The sequence below is a fragment of the Miscanthus floridulus genome, chromosome 1, assembly GCF_019320115.1.
Source record: "Miscanthus floridulus cultivar M001 chromosome 1, ASM1932011v1, whole genome shotgun sequence".
Classification (NCBI taxonomy): Eukaryota; Viridiplantae; Streptophyta; class Magnoliopsida; order Poales; family Poaceae; genus Miscanthus; species Miscanthus floridulus.
Genome location: NC_089580.1, coordinates 46,695,490 through 46,711,044, shown reverse-complemented (window position 1 = coordinate 46,711,044; position 15,555 = coordinate 46,695,490). Strand labels below are relative to the sequence as shown.

The 15,555-nt window shown below is 45.7% G+C and overlaps 1 protein-coding gene across 1 annotated transcript; it reads left to right on the top strand.

Annotated features, from left to right (window-relative positions):
• The first annotated feature begins 11,055 nt into the window (after positions 1 to 11,055).
• On the top strand, positions 11,056 to 13,142 carry LOC136456160 (putative B3 domain-containing protein Os03g0621600). The gene is given in 5 exon segments (XM_066455942.1): positions 11,056 to 11,199; positions 11,783 to 12,167; positions 12,253 to 12,352; positions 12,354 to 12,438; positions 12,900 to 13,142. Coding segments are annotated over 5 exon segments (957 nt in total).
• Positions 13,143 to 15,555: the final 2,413 nt, after the last annotated feature.

The window sequence follows — 15,555 nt, the reverse complement described above, 5'->3', positions numbered from 1 at the left end:
CAACCAGAACATGTACCGTCCTCCCCATGGCGTACATGTACCGCCTGTTCAGAGGCACAGTGTTAGGCCTAGAGGTGCAATGCCTCAAGGTGCTAGGCCTCAGGTGGTGAGACCACGAGGTGGTCGTGCCCAGCGTGGCCCAAGTCATGATCTATATGACTCTGGACCTCGCGACGGTGGCTTTCAGTCCCACACTCCTAGCGGACCACGTTTTCCCCCATGTGGTGATCGCTTCTCTCCAATGGGACATGGCATGTATGGTGTTTTTCCTAACACTTTTCCAAGGCAAATGACTCAACACTGGTATTCTCCTCATTTCACTAACCCCAGTGTTGTGCCATTTGCTCACCCCCTGTCTTTCTATTGATGCAGAGCGGAGGCCTAGAGAACACGTGGCTTGTTGATTCCGGCTGTTCGCGCCACATGACCGGAAGTTCCGAATGGTTCTCCAGCCTCGACCCCATGCAATACAAGGAGTACATCACATTTGGGGACAATAGCAAAGGTAAGGTGCTGTCTCGTGGGACCATTCGGGTCAATGAGTCTTTTATCTTGAAGGACGTTGCTTTGGTTTCAAGCCTGCATTTCAATTTGCTCTCTGTTTCACAACTCTTTCAAGATGGGTTTGAGGTGCGCTTTAAGACTGGACTTTCTCGTGTGCTCGATCTCAGGGACATCTAGTTTGTCAGATCATTCCTTTCGGCCGAGTTTTCAGAGCTGATTTCTCTCAGTCTTTCGGTTCTTCTTGCTGTTTGGTTGCCGGATCTTCTTCTGATTTGTGGAAGTGGCATAGGAGACTTGGTCACTTGAGTTTTGATCTCCTAGTGAGGTTGAGTTCTCTTGACATGATCCGAGGATTGCCCAAACTTAAGTTTGAGAAGGATCTGGTATGCCATCCCTGTCGCCATGGGAAGATGGTGGCTGCTTCCCATCCTCCAGTGACTCAAGTCATGACCACGAGACCTGGTGAGCTACTCCATATGGACACTGTTGGTCCGGCTCAGGTTCGGTCAGAGGGAGGGAAGTGGTATGTTCTTGTGATCGTGGATGATTTTTCTCGCTATTCATGGGTGTTTTTCATGGAGGGCAAGGACAAAGCGTTTTCTCATGCTCGTGACTTGATCTTGAGGTTGCAAACTGAGTTACCAAAGAATGTCATACAAGCTGTCCACAGTGACAATGGCACTGAGTTCAAAAACTCACAGTTTGACACCTTATGTGCTTCATTGGGTCTTGAACATCAGTTTTCTTCGCCCTATGTCCCTCAGTAGAATGGTGTTGTTGAGCGCAAAAATCAGACTTTGGTTGAAATGGCTAGGACGATGCTCGATGAGCATAGGACTCCTAGGCGTTATTGGGCCGAAGCCATCAACACCGCCTGCCATGTTTCAAACCGCATTTTTCTTTGTGCTTTCTTGAAAAAGACATCCTATGAGTTGCGGTTTGGGCGTCCACCCAAGGTGAGTCATTTTCGAGTCTTCGGTTGCAGGTGCTTCATTCTTAAGCAAGGTAATCTTGACAAGTTTGAATCTAGATCTTCGGACGATATATTTCTCGGTTACGCTTCTCATTCACATGCGTACCGTGTGCTTAATCTTGAGACTAACCGTGTCGTGGAGACTTGTGAAGTCACCTTCAACAAAACCATGCCCTCTTCTATTTCTATCTTTGAACATGCAGGTGATGAAGAGATGGGTGACAATATTTTCGTTGAGGATGACGATGACGTCGATTGGGATGATCCTAAGCCATCTCAACCGGCTGCCCTGATCGAGCCAGCTTCGACCACTTCAGCTCACGGCCCCAAGCCCTCCACCTCTACTTCATGGGGTCCGTGCGAGCCGCTTCCTCAATCGACTGAGGAGGCCCCAGCTGTGGATGAGGGGGAGGCGACTTTGTCTTTGGGTGCACCTCGACATATCCAGCAATGCCATCCTCCTCAGACCATGATCGGCGACATCGACGAAAGGGTAACATGTTCCAAGTCTTATCATATTTCCCATTTCGCTCATTCTGCTTTCGTAGCTTCTTTTGAGCCTCGAGATATTGGACACGCACTATCTAATGCCGATTGGGTTAATGCTATGCACGAGGAGTTAGAGAACTTTGAGCGGAACCAAGTGTGGGTTTTAGTTCCCCCTCCACCAGAGTGCCACCCCATAGGTACAAAGTGGGTTTACAAGAACAAGCAGAGTGAGGATGGGGTGGTGGTGAGAAACAAGGCGAGATTAGTGGCTCAGGGTTTTTGCCAAAAAGAGAGAATAGACTATGAAGAAACCTTTGCTCCTGTTGCCCGTCTAGAAGCCATTATGATTCTTTTAGCATTTGCAGCTTCGAAAGGGTTCAAGCTGTATCAGATGGATGTAAAGAGTGCCTTCTTGAATGGGTACATAGAGGAAGAGGTTTATGTGAGGCAACCCCCTGGCTTTGAAAATCCAAAGTACCCCAAACATGTTTTTAAACTCCACAAAGCCTTGTATGGTTTGAAACAAGCCCCGAGAGCCTGGTATGAGCGTTTAAAAGCTTTCTTTCTTGATAAAGGTTTTAGGATGGGTTCCGTAGATAAGACTTTGTTCCTCCTCAAGCAAGGCACAGACATCCTTTTGGTTCAGATATACGTGGATGATATAATCTTTGGTGGCTCTTCTCATGCTCTTGTTGCCAAGTTTTCAGATACTATGAGCAGGGAATTTGAGATGAGCATGATGGGAGAATTGACTTTCTTCCTCGGGCTACAAATCAAGCAAACTCGTGAGGGGACGTTCGTGCACCAAGGCAAGTACACTAAGGACGTGCTCAAGAAATTAGATATGGGTGAGGCCAAGCCTCTTTCGACGCCCATGTCAACCACGATGGCCCTGGATGAGGGCAAGGAGGGAGAAGCCGTGGACCAGAAGGAATACCAAAGCATGATCGGGTCCCTGCTGTACCTAACGGCGACAAGACCGAACATCCAGTTCGCAGTCTGCTTGTGCGCGCGCTTTCAGTCTTCGCCGCGCACATCTCATCGTCAAGCCATCAAGCGGATCCTTAGGTACCTTCGTTTCACACCCGAGTTTGGTCTTTGGTTTTCAGCCTCCTCCTCTCTTTCTCTTTGCGGGTATTCTGATGCGGATTATGCTGGTTGTCGTGTTGAGAGGAAGTCCACTTCGGGGACTTATCAGTTTCTTGGATCTTCTCTTGTGTCTTGGTCTTCTCGCAAGTAGTCTAGCATCGCCCAATCCACCACAGAAGCTGAGTATGTTGTTGCTGTTGCTTGTTGTTCCTAGTTGCTTTGGATGATAGCTACTCTGAGAGACTTTGGGTTAGAGTTTAGGCGAGTGCCTTTGTTTTGTGATAGCACCAGTGCCATAAGTGTAGCCAAAAACCCAGTCCTTCACTCAAAGACAAAGCACATAGAAGTTTGCTTTCACTTCTTGTGTGACCACTATGAGAAAGGTGATATCGATCTGCACCACATTGATACCCAAAACCAGCTCGCAGATATCTTCACCAAACCACTTGACCAAGCCCAGTTTGCTCGCTTGAGAGGGGAGCTTGGAGTTTGTTTCCCTTTTTAGAGGAGGGGAACTTTAGTTGTTGTATTCTAGTTTTGCTTTTCTCTGTAGTTTAGCCTTTTTTTGTTTTTGTTTTTATATCATTCTTGCATATCATATCATCATGTATCATATTGCATTTTGAGCTTCATCCTTATAGTAGCTAGATTGACACTATGCTCTTGTTGGGGATGTTATGGATATGCATGATGTGCTTTTGGCTTAGGCTCCTTTTGATCAATTGATACATATTATGAGCTAAGCTTGTTTTCCAAACTGTGAACTTGATTAAAACTTGTCGAAACATGAAATGTGTTCACCACTACTTGTGGCACTAGCATGTGTAGAATGTGTCGAGATCTTTTTCTTGCTTCATATATATGCTTAGTTGCTACGGCTCATACCTTGAGTTACACACTTGCTTGAGAAACTTGAATTTGTGCTAAAACTTGAAAATCAAACTAAGTGATTTGAAAAGATCGGGATGGGTCTGTACTATCCTATGTCAGAGTATCGAGATAGCTCCAAACTGCATTTATTGGTGAACTTGAGCTCTGTAATGGATACCGAGATCATTGTCTTAAGCTTCTGATTGCCTTTAGAATAGGCTTGACATGGTCGCTAAGTCAGGTTTTGATGGCACAGATAACCTCCCGCACACACTTGTCTGACAAACTTTGGTAATAAGCTGCATAACTCCGATAAATTTCAATTGGTGTCTAAAATTTGATCAAACCATAAGTTTGTCTCATGACATGATGTATGAACTTTGTTTGGGGTAGTTCACTTTGCATACATGTGTAGCACAAGGTGGATCTCCTGTCTATTTTTGCTATGTGCTCCTTTGGTGGTGAACCCTCTTTTAAAATTGCTCAAACTTGATCAAACTTGCTTAAATGCCATATTTCGTCTCATTTGGTCACCTTGAGCATTTGCTAGCACTTGTATGTGTTGCTATATATACATGACAGCATCAACTAGAGCATCCTTTCAATCTACTTGCTATAATCTTGAAGCTTCTACATTCGTGCATTTCTGCATTCATAGCTTGTTTTGAGGGGGAGTTGCAATCCTTGGGCTCTAGCTTGATAAGTGCATGTGTCAACAAGGGGGAGAAGTTTCCACACTCACAATGTCATAAGGGGACACAAGGGGAGAAATATTCAGAAAAGGGGAAGAAACTTCCAATTCCACCTAAAGATTGAGAGATATGCATTTATTTGAGAGAGATTGCACTTGTTTAGGGGGAGTTGCATTTGAGGTGTTTTGCTAGATGTGTTGAGCCTTTGCCTCTTCTGGAGGGTCTAGCAGTTTTTTGGCTTTTCGAGCTTTGCTAGTGGTGTTGAGCCCGTTGCCTCTTCTTGAGGGCTAGTTTTGTTTTACTTGGTTGTGTCGAGCCGTTGCCCATGTCTTTGGGGATTAAGTTTTGCTCATTTTCAAATGAGCCGTTGCCCATGTCTTTGGGGATCAAGTTTTGCTCATTTTCAAATGACCCGGTTCTTGGCCTTTCTTTGGTTCTTGGTCATTTGGGTGAATTCTTTGTTTTCTCTTCTGCTTCTTTTTCTTTTGCTCAAGTTGTTCGTGTATTGGTGTTGACAATGCACTCATCAAGGGGGAGATTGCGAACACAAGGTTGACAAGTACCCTTGTGTGTTCGTTTTGTGATGAGTGATTGTCAATATGATCCACGAAGTAGGTTGAGTGGTGACTAACCCTACCATGGCAAAAGCTATGTGTGCGACATGTCTTTTGGCTTGTGTTGTGCAGGCGTGGAGCTCGGATGCGGTGGTCGACGACGAGGTGAAGGCCAAGGAGGACGTGCCATGCCGACAGACCGGGCGCGGTGAAGGACAGGCATGAGGCTTGGACCGAGGGACCCAGAGGCCGGGTGACTAGCCGCGGTGGCTGACACTTGGGACATCGACAAGTGCAAGAAGACATGGAGTGACGGTGTTGATCGGGTCAAGACGGCAGACGCGTGAGTCGAGCGAGGCTCAGGAGGACTTGGGGGGCTGGCCGGTCGAGGACGGCGGTGACACGCGTCGGATGGCGGGGGACGCGTATGGAGTACGTTACCCACGGACGGTTTGATGGTTTGGGTCTCAAAACCATCGAATGGACGGTTTACGGGTTTGGGCCTCAAAACCCGGGCGGAGGTTCCGAGGAGGGACGGACAGCACGTGGCGGCATCGAGGAGTTTGCGTCGAGGCGAAGCTACCGGTGAGAAGGCGCGGTGGCCGTCGGATCAAGATTACATCGGGTTGGACAACAACGCCCTTGGGCTTAGCGGTTCAACTCATTTATATCCAGGGACAAAACTGAGAATGTATAATAGCCCTGTTAAATAGGATGAGGGAGCCCCCATCTCCCTCACCTCTCTCCACACTGTCATTTTCTCCTCTTACTCTTAGGGTTAGCGTTCTTGAGTCCATGAGAGAGGTCAAAAAATCTTGCTGAATTTTTAGTGGTGTTTGTACTGTGATCTGGAGCGGGAATGGAGGCCTAAATCCTCCTCTTGCCCTCTGGCGTTCCTATCTGAAGCTGTGTTTTTCATTCTATGTGATCGTCATTTTTTTCTCTCCATTTTTCGTGTTTGGCTACGATCTATTTTTCCCGGAGTATGAGTAAATCTCAGGCGATGATTTTTGGGAATTAGGTCTGTAGCCTGTTGAATTTGTTCTGTGCAAATTTTGGGCTCAAGAGCTGTTGATTTGATGGAGTTTTCATCGAATTTTTGAGCCAGCTTTCTTCTGTCCGTAGTACTGTGCGGTGCTCTGTTCGTTGCTAGCAGCCTGGCTGCTTGGTTGTTTGGCAGGGGAGTCAAGCTGTGCATCAGATTGGTTGAGCCTAGGAGCGTGAGTGCCTAGGGACCTTCGAGTGCTCATCCAGCAGTTCTGCTATCTGCCAGTCCACCGCTCGTTTCCCTATTGCTCGTTCTTGGCCACTGACTGTTCATTGTGTTCGTGCGATCTGGTACAGAGGGAGTCAGGCACCAGGTTCTGCAGCTCATTCTCAGGTTTTGTCTTGGGCTCCAGTGAGCATCTGCTCGGCCCAGGTGCTGCAGTAAGCCACCATCGATTGAAACTAGTGCATGCAGTTTCTCACTCTGTTTTGGGATGAACAATTTTTAGGTGATTTTCTGTCCATTTTCACCCAGCCATGATTTCTTGTTTCGCCTGCAGTTTAGTCGTTTGAGCTCCGAATCATGTTCCGTTTTTAGCGTTGGATTTCTACCATTCCGAGGAATTTTTCTAGATACTCTCGTCACTAGTTGGCTTGAGTATCTTAGTTCAGGAATTTGCTTGTGCTTGGCGGTGATTTTGGGACAGTGGCCAAATATTTCGAGAGAAATTTTACGGCTCCCATTCACCCCCCATCTGGTCGCCGTTTCCGGTCCTTCAATATGTCCGTGCGTTGCAACGGGAGGAAGCTATCAAACGTTTGACCTATTCGTTTAGCTTGCTGCATAGCTGCAACGGCCGCGACAGCTTAATTTGTACATGTACTACTTTTGATATTGCGAGTGGTTGCTGCACCAATCACAGACGAACGGGCTCGTTAATGGAAACAAAGATGAACAATGTTAGATATGTATTTTTTATCGTCTCCATAAATTTAAAAGCTATACTTTATTTTATAATGATCATAGTATTCATAATATAAGTTAATATTGGCAATGTCCTATTAATTTTGTATTGAATTTAAATACAACCTTGGTAGTTTTTTCTTTCGTTGTAAAGAGCACAAAAATATTTACTTGCAAATGTATTGTAACTTTAATTTTCATACTATGCATGTGGTGATAAGGTTAGATATCAAGTTTCAAGGCTTCTTTTGAGAATCCATAAAAATATGTGACTTTAATACCTCATTAAAGTCGGCAATTTTTTTTAAAAAAGAAAAAAAAATCGGCAAGGAGTTAGTCGTCATTGTGTCTCAATTTTCACATATCAACCATGTTAAGAGTTGCACTGGTATATGCGGACAACTTAGAGATTTGCACTGGCATACGGATGGCTTGGAGAAACATTTATTTGATTAGATTAGATGACAAATTGCTCAAGATTTCAATTTACGATTTGATTAGTTAAGCCATCAGCTGATTCTTGTTATAATAATAACTTTTTTCTAATTAAAACCAACAACTTAGTAATAGAAATATTTATTTATTAACTACGGGTAAAAAAGATCCATAATACTATATTTATTATTTATATTTATCTTTATAAGGAAAAACATGGTACTTTATATCTAGAAAGGAAAAAAATGAAAACACAGCAAGGCACAAAAAAAAAAAAGTCACGGACACCATCCACGAGCGCGGGAGGGGAAGGGGGGCAATACTTTTTTGAAACCCACGGAACACCTGTACGAGCGGGAGAAGGAAAAAAAAAACACAAAGTGGCGGGAGAAGAAACCGAGATGAAAGCGGTAAAAAAGAGACTCAGACCAAACATTGGTAATCAGATTGGACACGGACTGGTGATAAGTTGAACGAAAATTTATATGTGGCTGAAATTTTGCTTTTTTATTATTAGGTATAGATATAGATTAGAAACTAATAACACTTAATTATAAACTAGATAACATAATATGTGTCCAAAAGTTTATAATATTTTGTTTTCACTAATGCCCATGCGTTGTCACCGCACAGTAATTTAATCGTTTGGAAAAATGATCCTTGCCCAACATTCCTAGAGCAACAACTGATGTTACCGCGTATTAAAAGGCGGCATAATAACTTTTTGGTGTATCAAAGATTTTTTTTTAAGAAAACCAACACCAGATGGAATGCATAGAACTATTGGATTGATCCAATAGAGGCAAACTTGATTAAGAGCTAAAACAAAATACAAAACCCATGCACAACCTGACCCTGCTCGCACATAGGTCCAACATGTATGTGCCTTAGAAAACCGAGATATAATACAACAAAGAATAACAATGACATGTGACAATATATAAACTAATGTTCTAGTGTGGAAGTACAGCGATATACAAAGCATATATTCATAAGTGACAAAGGGATGGCTTAGCCTTACATGATATGAAAAAAATTCTAACTCCAAGTAATTAACGAAGAACAATTCTCAGGTACACGAAATAAATAATGACTAAGAAACAAAGTTGTACAGGCTGTCACACTAGTTCCCTTCATCAGACGGATATATTCATCGAAACAACCCGATCGATAAAAAGTGAACCTATATTTGTAGCCCTGACCTCTGCCCCGCGTCCCCCACCCCACGCCCGCCGAAGGGGTCACATGCCCGATCAGCCCAAGCAAAGGATTTGATGCCTTCGTGCCCTCGCAGTGGCTGCCGCCCTGCCCTTGCGCTCTTCCTCACACACCACCACCGCCACCCTCTCCTCGCCCCCGCCGTCAGCGCCCTGCCCTCGCCATCGCCCGCTGTGGTGGCCGCTCGGCCCTCGTCCCGCTGCCAACGCTGTCACCCTACTGCCTAACGCTGGTGTCGAAGGCGCATCCCATCTTCGGCACCTACCCAACCACCGCCACTGCCATCGGGAACGAACGGTGAGGAGTCCAAGATCCAGAAAGTGCGCCCCATCGTCCTCGTCCATCACCCGTATTCTCCTCCTACACCACATTATTCGTCTTCATCAGGATCCCCGGACAGGCTCCATCACTACCATGGAAGTCCTCTTCAACCGGACCCTCGACCTCCGCTACAATGCCCTCTTCACCCGCATCACCAGCAATCTAGCATCAACCACCGCTGCCTCCACCTTCCATCTCAGCACTCACTGCCTTCTGTCCTCCATTCAGATGCGGTCCAAGGCCAATCAAAATCGATAAAATTGGATTGTTTGCACCCCAAAAAAGGGAGCCGGGGTGGAAAGATGGGGAGGGGAGGTTGGTTAGGTGCTGCGTCGTGTGGCCGCCATCCTTATTCGCTGGTTCGTTCAACGACGATGGAGAGCAAAACCCCTCACTGGATCTACATGGTCCCGCCGTTCGCTGGGGACTGGTGATGAGGGGTCTGCGTGCCCTCACTGCCACCACCCTGCCCTCGCCCTCGCACGCCGCCGCAGCCGCGGGCTCATTGGAGCTTTCACCATGAGCGGGAAAACTCTGGGGTGGGTGTGGGCGGAGCTGTTGCCATGAGCGGGGAAAACTCTAGGGTGGGTGTGGGCGGAGCTGTCGCCATGACGTCGACTATCGAGTGCTGGAGCTGGAATGAACTACGAGTCTTCTTATTAATCAGTACTTCAATCATCCACCCCAACTATACTACTCAAAACAATATCATTCTATTATAAATTTATCATTTTACCCTTAATTACATAAAAATTGGAAAAAATAATAAAAAACTTTTTTTAATGCTGGTCTCACCAATTTAATATGCACTTAGTGCCTATAGTCCCACCAATTTAGTAGACACCTAGGGCCTTCCGGTGCTTCCTCCCTCAGTGCCTCTTGGTGCCTATGCTTTTCTAGGATCGCTCCTCACCCGCTGTTCAATTTTCCCCAGCTATAGTAAAAATTCTCTTTTTAATATACATATTTTCCCCAGCCATAGTAAAAATTCTCTTTTTAATATACATATTTTCCCCAGCCATAGTAAAAATTCTCTTTTTAATATACATATTTTCCCCAGCCATAGTAAAAATTCTCTTTTTAATATACATTAATCTTTCAAAAAAAATTAGACGAAGCCTGAATTGCTTGCCACTGGCTCATGCTCCGAGAGACCAAGAGTCAAAGAAACAACAGTTGGGCCGATGACGTATTCATGTCTCTTTGCGTGCGTACTGCACGTCTGTACCCCCGCTTTGAGAGTGAGCTGGGCTTAAAGTTTGGGGTGTCACGTCGGATGCTATATGTGGACATTGTATGAGGTGTTCGAATATTAATAAAAAAATAAATTATAGAATACGTCAATAAATCGTGAGACAAATTTATTAAGCCTAATGAATTCGTCATTAGCACATGTATGTACTGTAGCACTTTATTGTCAAACTATGGACTAATTAGACTTAAAAGATTCGTCTCGCAAAGTAGTCGTTATCTGTGTAATTAGTTATTTTTTTTAAGTTTATATTTAATATTATATGTATATGTCCAAACAATCATGTGATAGGATGTAAAATTTTAAGAGATGAACTAAATAAGGCCTTAAAACAACTAACAGAGTAGAGGTCCAGTAGAGCAGGAGCATAAATGCACACACTAGAGTAGAGGCTTAGAGCAGGAGCAGCCAATCAGGAAGCTCCACAAGTTCAGAGGGCTAAAAGAGACATAAACCCCACCTCGGCGTCTCCGTTCTCGGTTCTTCAATCAGGTGATTCAGGCTGGTCTCTTTTACGGTTCAAAGGCGCGTGTTAGTGATCATCAAAGCTCGGGCTTGGCACCAGAGCAAGCTGCAGGTACTCCGTATTTCTTCCTTCCGTAGCTTGGGTTTCCCAAGATGATCAAAGATTATCATTCATCAGTTTTATCTTCCGTAGCTTGCGATTAAGTAGTACTCCTCCAACTTCTTTCGTTCTGTTCTCTGGCATGTCCTCGGCATGCTTCAGTGTGGTAAAGATGAGAAAGCCTGGTAAGAGCAGGGAGAGCAATGCATATTTCTATCCGGATCACAAGGATGAGAAGGACAAGTATTTCTTCAAGGTTCTGGTTGGTGATTTTCGTGAACGATTGGTAAGTTTTCTAGTCCGTCCACTGTGTTCAGTGTGACTTCTGCTGCGGCCAGTGGCTCAGAAGTGGAGATATTGTGTTAGCAATTATATCAACCCCCGTCTCTGTTCATTTGCCCCAAAAGTTTTGGCTCCAAAACCAACCCAGAAACCTGAATGGAAAGATCTGGCCTCTTGTAGATGCAAATTGAAACCCAAGATATATGTGCCGTGTTATTGTTCTGAAGATATGCTAAAATATTGTTCATTTGTAATCAATGCTAGATTTTCAGCTTGTTCGCTTGTTGGTTTCAGCCAGCCCAAATCAGCCAACCAACAATGTTTTTCTCTCACAATAAACCAGCACCAGCCAGCTCAAATCAGCCCGGAAACCAACCAGCGAACAGGCCGTTTGACAGAAATGCTTGTGCAACCTGAGAATATTTATTGGCTCTAACATGTTGGACGTATTAATATAGTTAAAACAGTTTTCTTGGGATAAACTTAGACCTTATCTGTTTTGATGTCTGGAATGAAATCGTTGCACTATCAGCCAACTTCTTGAATTGAAGATATATATAAGAGCTTGTTCCGTGTAATTGCTGCAGGCCATACCTGACAAATTCGAGCAACATTTGAGAGGGCTAATAGCAAACAGTGTTAAGCTAGAATCACGTTGTGGACACACTTTTGATGTTGAAGTAGCTAAGAATCTGGGCAAAGTAGTCCTTCAAACGGGATGGAAGGAGTTTGTTACTGCCCATGACTTGAACATGGGGGACTTCTTGGTTTTCATGTACGACGGGACTTCTCGATTGAAGGTTTTCATATTTGATCTTAGTTGTTGTGAGAAAGTGCCGCCATGCCTTGTCAAGAGAAATCATATCTGCGGCAGAGAAACAAGGGAAATGCACATTGAAATTTCAAGCAGTTGTGGAGATCTTCCCATGAATGTCACCGCTAGTTCATCAACCTCCCTATCTGACTCATCAGGTTATGAGTCACCAAGTTGAACCAACTTGACTAGGATTTACTTTACAGATCATGACCACACATTTCTCTCTTTGTTTCTGTGTAGGAGAGTCTATATGTCCAGAAGATCAGAAATCACATTATGTTCCAGGTTACATCCTCCCACAGGGAACCTGTCTCACCGGTGTGCAGATGAAGAAACTGAAAGAGAGTCGGAGCTAGTAGTTCTACTATCCCCATCTATGGATGCATCATGAAGAAGAGCAATGTTCATGGAAAATCTCAGGTTATGGTGAGCTTGGAAACTTTATTCTTGGATTGATATTCTAGTGCAATTATGCTTCATTTTGAAAGCATGTTGTTGTAGAACAGGCGTTCCCCAGCTTTATGAGGGAGCGAGCTTCTACGATTTCAGAAACAGGGATAGGGGAACTGAAGTACCAGTGGGAGGAGTGGACTTCTTAGCAATCACCATCTTTTTCCTACAAAGCCATAGCCCAGCAAATCCCTTGCAAGCAAAATTAAACCACATAATCCTTCTCCCCTTTTCCTTGGCCAGGTCAATATGGCATTGAATAAAATCAGAAGATCAAGTAGAAAAAATATATAATTTTTAAGATTCAATTTTTTAATCTTTGAAGTACTACTAGCTCTACACAAATTGCCTTGAAGAAATAATTTAAAATCTTGATGCAAGTACTTCCAGCTTGATCTATTTTTCAGTTGACTTTTACACTTTCCTACTGCAATCAGGACATACCAAGAGTATATGCTGATGTATATCTACCATTTGAGGACCAAACACTGATGCTTCAATGCCGTGGCAAGAGTTGGGAAGTGCGGTGTGTGATTAAGAAGGCCAGAGTCAAAAGGCTTATGAAAGGGTGGAAACAGTTTACTTGTGACAACAAGTTGCGGCTGGGAGATCTCTGCCTCTTTGAGCTACTTGAAAATACGAAGTACACGATGAATGTGCATGTCATTCGTGCAAAATGAAATTTGGCAAACAGTTAACACTGTTGGTTCCAGCTTTTGCAATATGTTGGTAGCAGTGATATTAGGTTTGAGCGCCTAGCTTACCCTGCTGATATCATATGGCTTGTCCATCCCCTGACTGGGCAATTGGTTAGCTCATGTTCTGCCTAAGTTCAGACTGTTTCCCTTGTAATCCATCTATGTTTGTGTTTCGGTTGTGATGTAATTAGCTACTGCAACGTCAAGCCATGACGTTTCACTTGTAATCCATCTATGTTTTTCTTTCTGCTTTGATGCAATTAGTTACTGCAACGTCAAGATATGAGCTTGCTTGTGAAAGATACAAAATTTCTCCATATCACTCAAAGTTAACTTGGGCGCATTTATTTCCAGTCTCATAATCTTTTCTCCGCAAACACAAGAGATGTGCCGCTTAAAATCATGGTATGCAGAAAGATTGAGTGTTCACAGATATTACGCCATTTTATGTTACAAAGAGCTCATATGGTGCACACATTACACACACGGACCCTGCTCCTTTCGTCCCTCACGGATTGCAGCACGAGGAGATCGCCGACAAGGAGTTCATGATCCATGTCGTTGCTCCGGTGAGGCCGCCGGCAAGAAACAAGGACCTCGCCATCGCCACCTTCGACCCCTTGCCCGGTAATGCTCTCAATTTCGGGGCGGTGAGGGCAATTCTTAGAGACTTTCTGCAGCTTGAGAGGGTCTTGCTGTCCTTGACATCCAGTTATCTCATTTGGGGACAACCTCATCCTTGAAAGCCCACATGTCTTTGACAATATCACCATCTCCTTGAAAGCCCACATATCCTTTTCTTTTTATGAAAACCATCGCACTCCTAATGAAAATGGCGCGGACATGGCGGTCAGGCGCCCAACAATACGAAGTTACAAACTTGACACGGATGGTAATGGCATCGCTCTGTTTCATTGCAGGTGCATGGTGTTGGAATGATCTCCCAGCCAATAAGCCCAACGGCCTATTGGGCCTTAGTCACGCACCCTGATCGGGGGCGCCTAACCCTACATGGTTGGTGGACCCCCGTCGCACTACACTATATAAAGTGGTGGGGCCGGTGGCTCATCGCACGAGGTTCGCCGTGAGCCACTCTGCCCCACCAACAAACCCTAAGTCCGATCTCAACAAGGTGCGCAGCCAACTCCACGACAGCGAGGTCACGCAGCACATCAAGGAGGCCACGGGGGAGGCCGCCGCTGTGTTCCCAATCCCAGGGCATCCCATGATGTGGCCGGACACGGGCTTCATCGAGCTACCGGCGGGGTTAGTCTTTCGGGATTCTGTCGTGCCACCGCCAGAGCACGCAGCTGTGAGGGCGGCGAACCGTGTTGCGGATGAACAAAGGAAGAAGAAGAAGGACGACAAGGAGAAGAAACGGTAGTCGAAGCAGTGAGCGAAGCTACAGCGAGAGAAGCGGTGTCAAGGTTCATCGGAAGAAGAGGAGGAGGAAGATGACGGCTCCAGGTCACCCATCCCGTGGGATGATCTAGCCACTGAGGAAGAGGACCCACGAAGAGTTTTCCTAGACTTCTGTCAGCAGTTTTTGGGATCCCATGGGATCTCAGGACGTGCGCATGTGCCCTAGAAGTTTCCCACGGAGATCTCTTTTAGGTCTGCCCAACTTTAGATTCGGTTGGGCGGAAGGTGTTTCAACCACATTCGTGCTGAATCGGCCAGGAACAATGGAAGGTTGCGGATAATGAAATTGTCACTATCCGCTCCACCGGCTTGACAGGCAAGTCGATAATCCTCGAGCCATAGTCTGAGGTTTGTTTCCTCGAAGTATTTTGGGATGTTGGTCGGTGGTCGGTACCGTGGTGAGAAGACGACATTGAGGATGTGTCAGCTAAAGGCCTGAGGTCCCGGCAAGTCGGGGCTTAGGCTTCGGTCCTCACTGTTGTCGTAGCGTTCGCCACGACAAGGGTGGTAGCCATGGCTAGCCTCCTCCCTCTCATCGCCATGGGCACACCTACGGACATGAAGGGTGTTGCAATGTCACGGTAAAGGCCGAGATGCTCATGCACCGGGGCCGTGGCGTGAGGCCTGCCGCCTCGCTGCGCCTGGTGGACCGACATGTCCCTGTCGGGTCGCTCTGAGGGCATGCGCTGGCTGGCGTCGAGCTTGCGTCATTAGGACAACGAGCTCTTGGCCTGCTACGCTGCCACACGCTCGAGTAGCGTGCGAATCTCGTGATGGGCAGCGATGTTCTAGCTTGCCCGAGTGAAGTGTGGGAGGGCTTCGTCGTCCTCAATGATCCTTTGGTTCACGTCGCGGGCCATGGCGCGTGCACACCCACCATCTTCGTGGCGCTTGATCTCTCGCTCGAGCTCCATGTGTTCCTGCTCGAGCTAGAGTCATGCTTCTTCGAGCTCTTGGTGCCACGCCCTCAGTT